Source organism: Thunnus thynnus, chromosome 2 (assembly GCF_963924715.1).
Source record: "Thunnus thynnus chromosome 2, fThuThy2.1, whole genome shotgun sequence".
NCBI lineage: Eukaryota > Metazoa > Chordata > Actinopteri > Scombriformes > Scombridae > Thunnus > Thunnus thynnus.
Window position 1 is genome coordinate 19,668 of NC_089518.1, and position 14,767 is coordinate 34,434.

Genomic DNA, 14,767 nt, shown 5'->3' on the forward strand with positions numbered 1-14,767 from the left:
TTTATCTCCTTCTTGCACTGTCTGGAAACAGCCCGGGTCTGAAGACATCTACATGCCAGTCACAGAAGCCCTTCGATTGCGCCACGGCCCGACGTGCACAAGGGCGCGAAGGCCCGTTCAATGCTGCTTGCAGCTTTAAATTTTTTTTTTTTTTTAAATAATCAGAAGAAGCAGTACTGGTGCTTAATAAATGTGATGTAAGTAGTATGCAAGACTGTAATGATGTAAATAAAGAATGAAAGAAAATATTATCTGTAACTCAAATTATTGTTTTGCTTTGCAGGACTCCTACTCCTATGTCCGCTCCACAGCTCCAACTGTTGCTTATGACAGTAAACAGTACTACCAACAGCCCACTGCTACAGCAGCTGTTGCTGCTGCACAGCCACAACCCAGCGTGGCAGAGTCCTACTACCAGACAGGTATGCTAAATATACATTCAATTAATTTTTATTTACTTAACTTTCCTGGCATTGCAAGTTAACAATTAATTTGGTTTATCAACTATGGTAAGTATTAATTTAATCACTGTCAACATATACATTGTAGTCCTATTGGTCACTAACAGTTTTCAGTTTTCCAGCACAGTGGATTGGAAATGAAACAATGAGTACGAGATTTAAATTAAATTCTGACTTTAATTTGAGGGTGTTCATGTCCACATCAGATGGACTGTTACGATTCCCCTCCTACTGAATAGAACATAATGAATTGGATAAACTAAATCAAACAGAAAATACAGCTGGAAATGATTATCAGTGAGGTCCAAACTGAAAGAAAAAGATAGGTGTCCAAAGGATCAGAAAGAAACAAGGATTAGGAGAAATAATGGCCATCGGACAGAAATTCTGTTATGATGTGAGAACCAGTTGAAAATGGGCCACATTTGTTGGTGATTCACCAGCTAACGGCATGCAACGCAGTGTTGTTTTACCTGAGGGTTGTTCCCTCTGGCTGTAACAAAATTTGTTGTGACAGTCTACCGGCAAGATACTTAACCACAACAACAGTAGCTCAGGTGAGGGAGCAGAAGGGGAGTGAGAGATGAGAGCGGAATATAAAGAGAGAAATGTTTCAAATCCAAGTTTTGATATGAGGACAGAGAGTTACAAATGGTTTCAATAGCCTCTTTGGGGTGTCAGTTAAGAGTTATCACAATAAGGCTGTGTTCAGACCAAATATGGCGGCACATGAAAAAATGCATACCTCCCATTCATTTGATTGGGGGCAGTGCGTTCATGCAGCAGGGGTGCCACTGCACACAGCTCAGCAAATAACTACAGCAGCGATCGTCCGCCGCAACACAACCCAACAGCATCTGGCAAAGTGCTGCATTGACCAATCACATACATGCATGTGCTCATTTCTGGTAGATTATAATGTAACGTGAATGCCATATTTGACTGGTAACCTTGTGATCATTGCAACAGAAAATAAAACCGTTACCACCGTGATGTCTTTCCAGAGTTGTAAAATTCTGTCTGTGTTATCATAACTGTTGCTGAGCTGCTGCTGAAGGTGAAGCAGCTGTGCATACTGAAGGAACTGCACCAGCTATCAGTTTCACACAGTGCTGGCTTTGGCATTCCACCCTGAACTTCATCATATTGCAAAGAACATAACCCCTCCTATTTAAAATGAGCCCTGTACACAACTGTGTTTTTTGTTACAGAGATAACAGTGAAGTTCTGTGTCTTCACCTGCACAAAATGCACATGGGCATGAAAACCAGCATGCTTCTTTCTAGGGCTGTAATCAACCAAAGAAAAGCTTGGTCGACTGAAATCGTACATAATCCTTAACTAATTGATTAGTTGTGGGGTGGATGTAACGGGACAGAGTGCACAGTGAACTCAGCAGTCACACATTTCTCCGTTCTCTGTTTTGTGTCTTCAGGTTAGGCTAACCCATTGTCGCTAACTTTGGAGCTAACCCCCTTCTCTTTTCCTGCACTTGGGGAAACAACAGACGTGACTTTTTGGCATTTATTAACTGTTACACTGGAGCCTGTATTGTACATTTACTGCCAGACTGACAACTAACTGCTAATCTCTTCCTCTGCTCCGTTCTCATCCACTGTCACTTTCCTGCCGCTCACTCTTTCCCACTCGCTACGCAAACATACTATGCAATGCTGTATTCCTTAACAGAGTTAAACTATCAATAGTTTCCCCAGGCAACGGCACAGAGGTAGACTCACGTACTGGAACAGCACTGCATAGAGACTCCCAAATGCTATTGATTTCCAAATTAATGGATATTTGACGTTATTTTGTTGTTTTCACGGGGTGTATTCAAATTATTTCCATTATTTCCTGCAGCCCTCCCGCCGCAGGAAATAATGGATTTATCTTGGAAGGCTACTGATGTAGCACTTTTCTCTTTATGAAAGTAACACAGCAATTATTCGACCAATGAGAATTTGGTGAGACGAGAGCATATTGACCAGCTAATCGACCAGTCAACAAGGAGACTACAGCCCTACTTCTTTCCCTGCTAGGAAATTGGACTCAAAGTCTTGACAGGCTGGTGTTTGTGTGACCTGAACAAGCAAAAATACCAACTCACAGAATGGCAACCACTACTACCTACTTCCGCAGAGTGCACTATAGCAGGGACAGGGAAACGCTTATTTTTCCATCTGATAAGTGTTAAACTTATCATACATTTACTTTTCACATGATAATTGTCATGATACATAAACTGTAAATCCATTAAGAAATTCAATCTGCAAGTTTTTCTTTAAAGCTTATGAGAGCATTTCCATGACCACAGTAGTAAACAAACATGATGTCCATGGGCGAACATGTACTGCTGTGCTTACAGCACTGATGAAAGAAAAAAAAATTGGTGACCAATTACAGAAGGTTTTTCTCCACTACCACCACTGAGTAGCTTGAAGCTTTTGCATACTTGCATTGGAGCATGTTTCGGGCCCATCTCAGCTGAACTTGGTGTACATTTTTTCACTGGCTAGCTCTCAAGAATCTCTTGAATGCTAAATCATCTGTGATTTGAATTAAAGATTTCTTTGGAGTGCAAAAGAACCTCAAGTCCTTGTGTTCGTTAAACAAGTTGTCTTTTTTAAAATTACTTAATCAGCCTTTCCCATCAGTGTGTGCATACACAAAGCTTTAATTCATTCAAGACCAAATACTTTGTATAATTACTTTTACATGGATTATAAGGTTACTGTTTTTGTAAAGGGGTGGACAATATTAGAAATACTAAACACCGTAAACTTCATGAAGATAGGATTTATTGCTGGGTATTTGTACTAGACTGTATTAGTTTTAGCTTTGTTTTTAGGTTGGTGGACTTATTATATCCGGAACTGTTTCAAAGTCATAAATGCAAAATTCAGATGTGGAAAACCAAATCCAACAGTGTAAACTTTCCCTTTTGTTATGGAGGAATGCTGGTCAATGGTCAACTCATCGGGGAAGAAAGTGTCTAGGAGTCATTGATGTCTTAATGCTGAGAATATTTATTGAACACTTGGCCAAGCAGAGAACAGCAACAGTAAACATCAATGTTGTCCCCAAAAGATGTCATCTCTTGCTGCACTGAAGATGAAGATCTGACTTTTGGTCTTTAACCCCAACAGATCATCCCACAATATGGAAAATTGGTCTATTGGTTTATTAGTTTCTAAACAAGGAACTGCACTTTACCCGTGTTTGTTCAGGTCACCATCAGCACACTCGGGTTTGAATGTCTGATTATGCCAATGGAATCTATGTAGCCACCTATCTGTGTAGTCTAGGAAGGCCCCCTCTGACCCTGGTAACCACAGCAACACTGATTTACCTTTTTATTAGGAAGGCTTCTGCTTCCCCAAACATCAGATTCTGAGTCTCAAGGAGAGGAGAGAATGTCTCCTTCAGCTTAAGAATCTTGGTGTGACCTGAAGGCCCATGCTTGACACAATATAACCCATTTCTTAGCCCTTAAAGATGGAAAATTCCATAACATTTAATTGTTATTTCGTAATATAACAATTTATTAATCCATTGTCCTTAAATATAGTAAAGTTATACTGTACACACTCTCAAAGTCTTAACATTAATGTGCTTCTACATCCAACCTTTAGCAGCTTCCCCTTACTACTGATTGTTGAAATGACTCACCACCTACTCTTTTTTTTTTTTTTTTTTTTTTTTTTTTTTAAAGTTGATTTTTAACTGACCTTGATTATCCCATTTTTGGTTCTTCTGTTTTAATGCGATTCTGCACTCTCACCAAAAACTTTTCCCACTTCACTTTTGGACTGTTTGATTGCAATCTAACATTCAGGTTGTTGCTACAGGTTGTGAACATTAATTAGGCTACCACAAAAACCTGTAGTGTTTCTGCCTTCTCAGCCAAAAAGAGGTGATTAGACGTCTTTTTAACTATTGTATCCTTTTGGCACATGCAAATGTTGAATATCCACTTTTGTGGTTTCTAGCCCCCAAACCAGGATACAGCCAAGGGGTAACATCATACACCCAGAGCCAGCAGACTCGTCAGGTGACTGTCATAAAGCCAGCTGCTCCCAGTCCAGCCACATCCACTTTCTCCATCTACCCAGTGACCTCAACTGTCCCGCCTGTGGCAGCTGCCGCCTCTGTGGTCCCAACTTACTCCCAGAGCCCAACCTACAGCACAAATGCTGTCACCTACTCTGGTAAGCTTTGACCCTCAATTGAATTCTACCTGAAATGGTATGAACCAGTTAATGTTTGTTTGTTTGTTTGTTTTAAATTTAACGTGAATGCCATATTTGACTAAAGTCTACATACATATATATACATATATACACATATACACACACACACACACACATATGTATGTATGTGTATATATATGTGTGTGTATATATGTATATGAAAAATGTCATACGATAAAACGGCAGTCACTTGATGTCAAAGAAGACTTCATTTAAAATGATTAAAGATATGTAAAAATCATCCACTTTTGTGTTTGGCATATTTTTTAAAATGTACAGAAAAGCACTGTTAAGTATTAATAGGATAAATCTTGAAGAAATGTCTTTGATATCTAAAACACTTCGCTAGGACAGATTTCCCTCAATGTCATTCGGTAAAACAAATTTTGGAAGCCATTCTGAATTTGTAGATAAATGACTCGTGTCATGTGACATGTGATGACATCACTCAGAAGATCCCTGAAGACCACCAGAGTTGGAGGTAAGTTCAAAAATGTACCCCTTGTTTAAGTTAATATCACCTTTTCCATGTGTTGTACAAAGTGTCACAGATTTCAGCGTCATTTGGTCAAATGTTAAAAAAGTGACGATAAAGTTATAGATTTAAAAATTATTGATTTACCCATGAAATTTAAAGTTCATAAGTCAAGGTCATTGTTAGCAATAGGTGGCCATGCAACTGCCTGTAGAGAATGAAAATATTGAAATCCGTCATGCGGAAAAACAAAATGTCATTTGGACAAACGGTTTTACTAAATGACATGTTGTCATCCGAAATGACACAGAGGATTTAACTAAATTATCTTTGTTTTTTAATTATTTTAACTTTTTGTTAAGTCTGAACAATTGTTCTTAATTACATTTAACATGTAATATGTTTCCGTATGTTTTAAACATTATTACATTTTTACAGATGCCTCTTTCCAGTAAAGAGAGGGGTGCACATTTTCGTGCAAAGATCAGGGCAGATCCTGTTGCTAGAGAGGAGAGACTAGAAAAGAGAAGGGAAAGGTATTACTGTGAAAGATTATGATGGTAATAATGTCAGTGTATGTCAGTTGTGTCAGTATAGGCAGCAATCTATAAGCCTGATTTATAGTCCTTAACAGAGGCACAACTATAAAGTGCCTTTGTTGACGTGCAATAAGTAAATGAAGGAATAAATAAACTAATGAATTAATATATTTATATTATTCATATATTAAATTCATATTATTAATATATAAACATATTTATTTCAATTCTTGCAGGTATTGACAAATGAAGCAAGCTGGGCAATATGATTATCAACCCATCAAACACTTGACCACATCTGCAGCCACAAAAAGAAGAGAACAGTGGAGGCTCAACCAGAGGAAATGTAGGGAAAGACAGTGACAGGCAGAAGCTATGATGAACCTCACGCCACTATCAGTGGATTTGTTTGCAGAGCCTTTTCAAGTTGACCATCCTGGAACTCCTCAGCACTCCTCATCACCACAGTCACCGCAACATTCTGCACCACTAGGGCCATTGCAACACTCTGCACCTGATGAGACAGCATTATCTTGGGAGGGACCATCTTCATCTTCCACCCCTTCACATGGAAGCAAGAAAAATAGCTCCCGTCAGAAATCAGAAAATAGTGTTAGGAAATTGAGAGAAGAAATTGGGCAGTTAAAAAAGGACATTTTGAGAGAAAAAAGAAGAGCTGACAGGTTCCGCAAGAGCTTAAAGAAACTGAAGAATACAAACTTCAAGGCAGCTAGAAAAAAGAAAGTGGAAAAGTTTTCAGGAAAGGTACACAAAGACGACACAGTGTGGTCCAATTTCTAACGCGTGATGAAAACAGTCGTCTTTTACCGGGAAAAAAGGACACTGTAACTAAAAGCAAGGTCAAACAACAGCATCGTGTGCTGACCAAGTGTCTTAAAGAGCTTCATAAAGAATACAATACAGAGGTAGGAGGAGCACCCATATCATACCGGCATTTTGCCCACCTTCGTCCATTTTATGTCACAGAGCTTAAGGCTAGTGACCGCAACACATGTGCCTGTATTGATCATGAAAATGTGAGGTTGATGATAGAGAAACTGCATCCATGAGGCTTTTTAGGAAGTAAAAGCATTACTGATGCACTCACCCACATTGTGTGTGACATGAAAAACAAAAATGCATGTTTATGCAGTGTGCACAGTGCTGCTATTCAGAGATGGAGCCAGCCATTCCAAATGACACTGGGCTGGTTTCATGGCATCAATGGCAGAGGGAGAAAGTCAGCTCAGAAGGGAAAATCTACTCACATTTTGTGAAGAGAGAAGTGACTGGAAAATGGGAAGATCTCCTGAAGAGCTTTAATGAAAAGCTGGAAAGAATGGCAAAGCATGGACTTTTCTGAGAATTATTCATGCAAGCTGAATGTTGAGGTTCAGTCCTATCATTGGGGGGGAAGTCGAAGACAAGCAACAGTCTACACATGCATGGTCTACACTGCAGAAAGATCAAAAGCTTATGCTACCATTTCCACTTCTCTCAGACATGATGAGCGGGCAGTATGGGCACACTTGAAGCCTGTGTTGGATGAAATACAGTCAAATGCACCAATATCTACAATGCACTTCATGAGTGATGGCCCGCTGATACAATATAGAAATAAGAAAAATTTCTTCTTGATGTCAACCTTGCGTTTCATGCATGGCATTGAGGCTGTCACATGGAACTTCTCAGAGAAGTCCCATGGAAAGGGTGCACCAGATGGTATTGGTGGATCATTAGAGAGAAAAGCAGATGCATTTGTCCAACAAGGAGGGGATATTCAGCACCCAGAGGAATTGTTTTCCTTTCTGGAAAAGTCCAATTCTGACATAAAACTCTACTGGGTAGCAGAAGAGGACATTGCTAGGGTGGATGAGGCTGTGCCCACTGCCTTGCCAATAGTCAAAGGCACCTTGGGCATTCACCAAGTGATTACAGACACCCCTGGAAAGATCTCTCACAGAGAGCTGTCCTGTTTTTGCAAGCGTTTTGGAGTTACCTGTGAATGTGAGCCACCCATGGTCTTCGATTTTAACTCCGAAAAAGCATCCTGCACCACCAATAAAGAACAGGAAGACATGGCTGGAAAGATGGTCATTGTGTCTTATGATGACAAGCCTTTTGTGGGGCAGGTACTGAAGATTGTTGGTGAAGAAATTGAGGTCTCTTGTATGCAACAGTCTTTGCTTTGTGTGGCCCCAAATTCCAGATGTGATCTTTTACTTTCAATCAGATGTGAAAGCTGTCATCTCAGAACCAGAGCCATCAACCAGTTGAAGCTCAAGATTGTCAGCTGAGGACTGGGAAAGATTCTTATCTGTCTGAAGAAAACAACAGTGACCAGCCACAGGGGGAGGGCGTTAGAAAACAGATATGTTATGCACACTGTACTGATTTCAGGTTACCATGACAGATTTGTTTTAATCATTGTTCAAGTGATAGATTACAGTTATAGCAGTTAGACAGAGTGTTACGTTTTTTTCTATGACTAAATGAATTCTGAGAAATAGTATTAGAGATTAGAACTGTTCGTAAGGTTTAGATATAAATGTTACTGTGCTGTTTTTAACTGACTGTTATGTTTGGAATCAACTGTAAATATGTTTTACCAAATAAGAAAGTTAGTGCTCTTTTTAAATTGACTAGTGGTAAAAATCAAATTTTAAATTGGATTTACTTGTTCATATATTGTATAAGACCTCAAACTAACAATGCATTCATTCTTGTATGAAACAAGAAAACTGTTGCAAGACATTTTAATGTCATTAAAAGGTTTACTTTAGAGGCCCTGTGTATCTTTTGCGTTATTCAGAAGTAGCCAACTTAACTTATTAGGTATACTGCGGTAAAACAAAATGTCATATGGTAAAACACTTAATTTTGAAATAAATATACAAAATACTCTATTAAATGAGTTTATGAATGAGCAAAATGAAGAAGAGCTAATAAAATATAAAAGTATGCCTGATTTTAAAGCACTTTTGCCTTTCTACTTGGAAAAAAAAAAGTAACAAATATTGACAAATGACATGATGTCGTCTTTAAAGGCAAAATATCCTAAATTTGTAATTCTAGTGTTGACATGCTGCAACTGTGTATAACATACTTGTGGATCAATAATTGCATTTTGATTGTTTGTAACAGTATCATTAACATTAATTTTAATATAATATTGAAAATTAGTTTGTTTTACCGAATGACATTTTTCAGGGGTCTTTACAGATAAACGCATTAAAATGTAGCCTTTTACAAGGGGCAGTAAAAAAATGAAAAATACACTTGCGGATTCACACATAAAAAGCTGAAACTAACACATTACTTCAATTTTATTTTTTTGCTATTTTGATATTCTAAAATGTCACTGACCCATATATGTGTATATGTCTGTCTGTCTGTATATGTGTGTGTATATATGTATAATCTCAATCATACACAGACACCAATGTGATCATTTTAAGACTTACAGGCCTTGACAGTCCATGCCTTTTTGAAACATTTGCAGCAAATGACAATTGCAATTTAAGTCAAGTCAAATTTATGTATATAGCACATTTCATACGGCAGGCATAATTTCAATGTGCTGAAAAACAAGTAAATATCATACATGATGAATATATTACATTAACATTACATATATAAGGTAAAAAATAAGATGTTACATATATAAAAAAAATGCATATTAAAAAAAACCAAAAAAACAAGACAGCAGAAAAAAAATCATTGTTAAAAGAAATAATAATAATACTGCTTCTAAAAAGACGGTTTTACCCATTAGCCTAGCTAAAAGCTTGTGAAAAAAGATATGTTTTTATTCTGCTTTTAAAGGAAGACGCTGTTGTAACAGTGTAACAGAGTTCATGTGGTAGAGAATTCCAAAGAGTAGGACCATAATGGCTGAAGGCACCATGAGCTAATTTAGTATTTATTGTAGGTATGGTGAAGAGACCTTTATTTGATGATCTCAAGGGTCTATCTGGCGTTTATTCAGAGAGCATGTCAACAACGTAGGAGGGAGCTAGGCCGTTCATTAAAACAGGAGTGATGTGTTCACACCTTCTGGTTTTGGTTAATACTCTGGCTGCAGCATTCTGAATAAGCTGGAGTTTATTAAGTGTGTGCTTTGCCAGTCCAGCAAAGAGTCCATTACAATAGTCTAGTCGACTGGAAATGAATGCGTGAACCAACTTTTCAGAATCAGACTGTGACAGGAAAGATCTAACTCTGGATATATTTCTAAGATGATTAAAAAAAGCAGTCTTACAGATACTGGAAATGTGCTTCTGAAAGTTAAGATCAGCATCCAAGATCACACCCAAGTTTTTGACATGTTCACAGGGCTTTACTGATGGGGGAGTTAACAAAGGGTTAATCTGGTGCCTCAAAGCCTTCGGACCTGCTAAAAGAAATTCAGTTTTGTCTTCATTTAACTGCAAGAAATTTTTGGCCATCCAATATTGAACTTCAGTAATGCACTGGATGAGATCATCAATTTCAGTAATGGTAAACAATGAGAAACAAATAAGTTCAAATAAATAAATAAAATCAAAAATATTTAAAACTTATTAAAACTCAAATGTCTCATTGAAAAACAAAAATTAGTCAATAGAGCTAGAACAGCAAAACTTAGTAAATGGCACTGGAACAATCAGATTTACCTTTGTTGGGCAGCACAGGTGGCCAGAACAAAGGACCAGGCCTGCGTGTCCACACAACAGCCTGACCCCAGGCCTTCATGGAGCTCTCACTGCCTAAGACCAGTGAAAAGAGCGCCAACTTGGACAACAAGAATCTGAAATGGACTCCAGCTCCCAGCAGGCTTAACTGTGCAAAACCTATCCAGTCATCCTGTGTTGCCACCCAGTGGACATCGCACACAACCCATGATGTCCATTTCGACAGCGTGCGACGTCCAATTCGACTACCGAGCTGGATAGCGCTGACTGGTTAGAAATTCAATTGCCTCTCTTAAATCGGAAGTAGAGGGAGAAAGGCCAAAACAAACTTTGGAAATAAGCAAAAATCTAAGGCGGAGGAAATTAATAGTAATGTGTGTCCCCAGCCTTTTGGTCAGTTGTACCACCATGGATAATCTCAGAACCTGAAGTTGGTGTATGCATACCGAATAATAACAAAAGACAGAAATCAGGAGATATAGTCAAGGAAGTTAAGTCTCATCTGCAACAGGGATGGAGTTCACATTTACAGAATACAGGTGGATCACAGGATCCAGAGAGTGGGAAAGTGGCATTTGGAGTAACCATTCCTGAATTAAGAATTAAAAACGGACATATCAGATGTCAGTATTCACAGCAGAAATGTTGGCAATATTGTGCACTTTGGTGGAGAGAGGACAATAAACCAGACAAATGCATATGTATGCATATCGTGCAGTGATTCAGCCACAGCTTTAACTACAATAAGAGAAATCAAATTCAAGTCCAGACCTGATATATTGGCAGATTTATCAAACATTATACAGAATTCACAAGGCAGATTGTTAGATCTGTGTACCTTCATCTCAATTGATTTCCTATTCTGAAATGAAATCGTAAAATGCTTTTAAAAAATGTTTTGTCACTCAATTTGGAAAAAAAGGGATATCAAAGCATTTTCTGACATGAAATAGAATATCTAATAAAATGTTTGAAATTCTGCTTTTTCATTCGCAAGTTTCACATTTTCTTGATAAGGAACCCTCCATCTGGGATTATATTAATCCTAAACCTCCAACATTATCAACAATGACTACAGCATTGACAGTTAAGTTATATGTAGGCTGTGTCCAGTTTATAAATAAGCTCAGACTGGCCAGCACAGAGTGCCAGACAACAGTGGTCTGCCTACAATATGTGGGGTAATCTTCTGACTATTTTATCAAACTTAATAAAATATCTACACCCATGCAATTTCTCCAACTCTAAACTCTTCCAACTTCAACATGAATTGGCTGCAAAATGATTGCACATCCTCTGTTAACATATCACATCCGCTGATCAACAGCAACCTCATTCTGTGATCACATGAATAATCAAAGCTATACATCACTGAGGCCTACAACAGGACACAGTGGACTCTACCTAGCTATTATAAAAGTTGATGGCGGCGTGCTCTTGGCTTGAAATTCCAGGAGAGTTGTCTTTCACTGTTATACTAACAGAAGCGTGGAATAGGTCTAGCAATGTACAACCCGTCATTGATTATTTGGCTGAAAATATGCCTACTGATAAGAGCCTCTAACAGTAATTTTCCTTTCAGGTGGAAAAATGTCCCGGTCGCAAGACATAAAACCCTTGTAGGTCAACAGACATGTTTAACAGAACATAGGCTATACTTTGTCATTTCAATGTAGACACACGTGGGATCGCTATTTTGTCTGATTTGTGGAGGGAGCCATGCATTGTCTGGTAGAAGAGCGACGAGGAAGACAAAGTCAAATGACGTAATTCTTGTCCTATAAAGTGCATTGATGTAGTGATCTAAAAAAAAAAAAAAATGTTTACATCAAAAATCGAATGACATTGTGACCTTAAAATCGAAAGTCAAATCAAATCGTTGAGTTGGAGAATGGTGACACCCTGAACATTTTAGTGATGCATTAAATATCAACATATTTGCAACTTGCCAGGTAGATTAATTGACATCATTTTCATTTTCTGTTGCAATTTTAGTATCATATAAACACAATTTCTAAGAGACAGGGTTGTGGCAGTTATGAACGCCAGACAAAAAAATGCATGCTAAACCAACTATTGAAACCCCGTTGAGTGATGGCCTTGTCCTCCTGGCTGCCCGCAAATTTTGTGCCTTTGTGCCGTGGCTGGAGTTGCCGCGGGTTTTTGGGGCCCAGTATACTTGCAAGTCTAGTGTAGCTTGAAATTACATCAACTCTTATCTTCCATTTAAGCCATGCTAGTGCTGTGGCTGTAGGGATGGGTGTCAGTGAACCCTGTACTATCACAGTCTTTGTCCAATACTTTGGTTTATGACTAAATACCAGCAAAATTGACATTCCCATGAGCTTCACCTGTACATGGTGTTTGTTAATTTGTGTTTTATGAAATATTAGCATGCTATCATGCTAATTTGTAATAATAATAGATGGTGAACATGGTGCACTATCATACACATAAACCTTTGCTCTCCCTTTTTGTCATGTAGCCTTATCCAAATGCCATAAAATGACAGAATGGTGAGTAAATTGTAATTGTGAGTCTTTCATCCTTTTCCAGGAACCTCATACTCGGGCTATGAGGCAGCAGTCTACTCAGCAGCCTCCAGCTACTACCAGCAGCAGCAGCAGCACCAGAAGCAGGCAGTGGCAGCTGTAGCAGCAACAGCAGCATGGACTGGTAACACTTTCACCAAGAAACCCCCCTTTCAGAGTAAGCAGCTCAGGCCCAAGCAGCCGCCCAAACCCCCTCAGATCCACTATTGTGATGTCTGTAAGATCAGCTGTGCTGGCCCGCAGGTGAGTTCAGTACAGTCCACACTGACCCCATTTTTTCAAATGCTTTAAGGATTAAGTACATGCTCACATGCAACCAAGTTTCTTTTAAATCTCAAGAAATGTGTCAATATGAAACACACTGTTTTATTTTCTATTCTGCACCTAGTGAAATATTAACCCCACAGGCGTCCACAGGGCCATGCCTTTCAGTAATTCAAAATAATGCATAAATCCTTAGACCTTGTATGAATCACATTAAAATCAAGTATACAACTTATGATTAGTGTATTTTAAGATGCAGTATTGTTGTGAAAAACACAAAATATCCTGTCACATTGACTGTGTGTCCATCTTTTCTCATGTCCAAGATGAATCACTCGAAGGGTATCAATATAATGCTTTGAAGTTGTGAGAGGAATTGTGCATTCAACATGTCTGTGCAGACCGACTTTGAAGATTGTGTCCACCCCATAGTTGAGCCAGAGTTTTGCCAAAGTTCTAGATTTAATTACTGTTGAGTAAAGCAGATCATCAGGATCAGGGAACATTCCGGTATTTGTCAAGGATGGCTATCTCATAAATAAAGCCTGAGTCACATTTGATCCTCCCACTCCATCTGTTGTCTGAAATGCCCCATTGTGCTTCATTTAAACACTGGAGCTATCTCTTAACTAACAGTGAGTGACATGAGGGAGTGAACAGAGTACACCGAATAACAGCAGCTGTCAGATAGTATTCAACAACAGAGCTGATATGAGTTACAGAAAACATGGTACATTTAACTTTACTTAACATAGTTGAGTAGAGAAAGAATGTAAGGGTGAATGTAGGTTAATTGAAGTTTTTATATTTGGGACACTAATGACTGTTACTAACTGATTTTTAGATTACAAACTAATACTTATCAATCTATGCTAATAATGGCTCTATCTCCCTCCTAAACACTGAATGGATTAGACTTACAAGGAGCACCTGGAAGGCCAAAAGCACAAGAAGAAGGAAGCAGCACTAAAGGTTTCCCAGAACAGCAGCAGCAGCAGCAGTGGTAGTGGTGGTGGTGGTGTGTTGGCCCGCAGTGCTCAGAACCAGCTCCGCTGTGAACTTTGTGATGTTTCCTGCACTGGTGCTGACGCCTATGCTGCCCATATCCGTGGAGCCAAGCACCAGAAGGTATGAATATGAGGGATATTTCATATCTAACCTGAATCAGTCGGAGGCTAAATGTGGTGTTAAACCTAGTTAGATGGTAGTGAGACAAAACAGTCCCCTGCAGCTCCATCTGTCTTTGAGGGTTAGATACTGTATGTCATGATTTCTCTTAAATGTACAACAATCCCAAATTCAAAGTCAAGTCAATGTTATTTATATAGCACCAAATCACAACAGAAGTCATCTCAGGGCACTTTTCCCTCATGAGCAAGCACTAACTGACAGGAAGAAACTTCAAGTAAAACCAGGCTCTAGGTGGGCAGCAGAGATGCACTGATCGACTGGCCACCGATTGAAAACAGTCGGTTTTTAGCTGATATCGGCCCTGACTGGTGACCGGCCCCGATCAGTCTCATATATCCGATTTTTGCTGGTCAAATTTACAC

The 14,767-nt window shown here is 38.8% G+C and overlaps 1 protein-coding gene across 1 annotated transcript in view; it reads left to right on the top strand.

The window, feature by feature from the left end:
• Positions 1-283: 283 nt before the first annotated feature.
• LOC137189871 (zinc finger RNA-binding protein-like) overlaps positions 284-14,767 on the top strand; it is a gene marked incomplete at its 5' end in the record, with an annotated part of 117,096 nt that continues 102,612 nt past the window's right edge. The window contains 4 exons of the mRNA XM_067599982.1: positions 284-422; positions 4,451-4,669; positions 12,955-13,193; positions 14,130-14,342. Of these exons, the coding sequence (XP_067456083.1) occupies positions 284-422; positions 4,451-4,669; positions 12,955-13,193; positions 14,130-14,342 (810 nt within the window). The remainder of the gene's footprint in view (positions 423-4,450; positions 4,670-12,954; positions 13,194-14,129; positions 14,343-14,767) is intronic.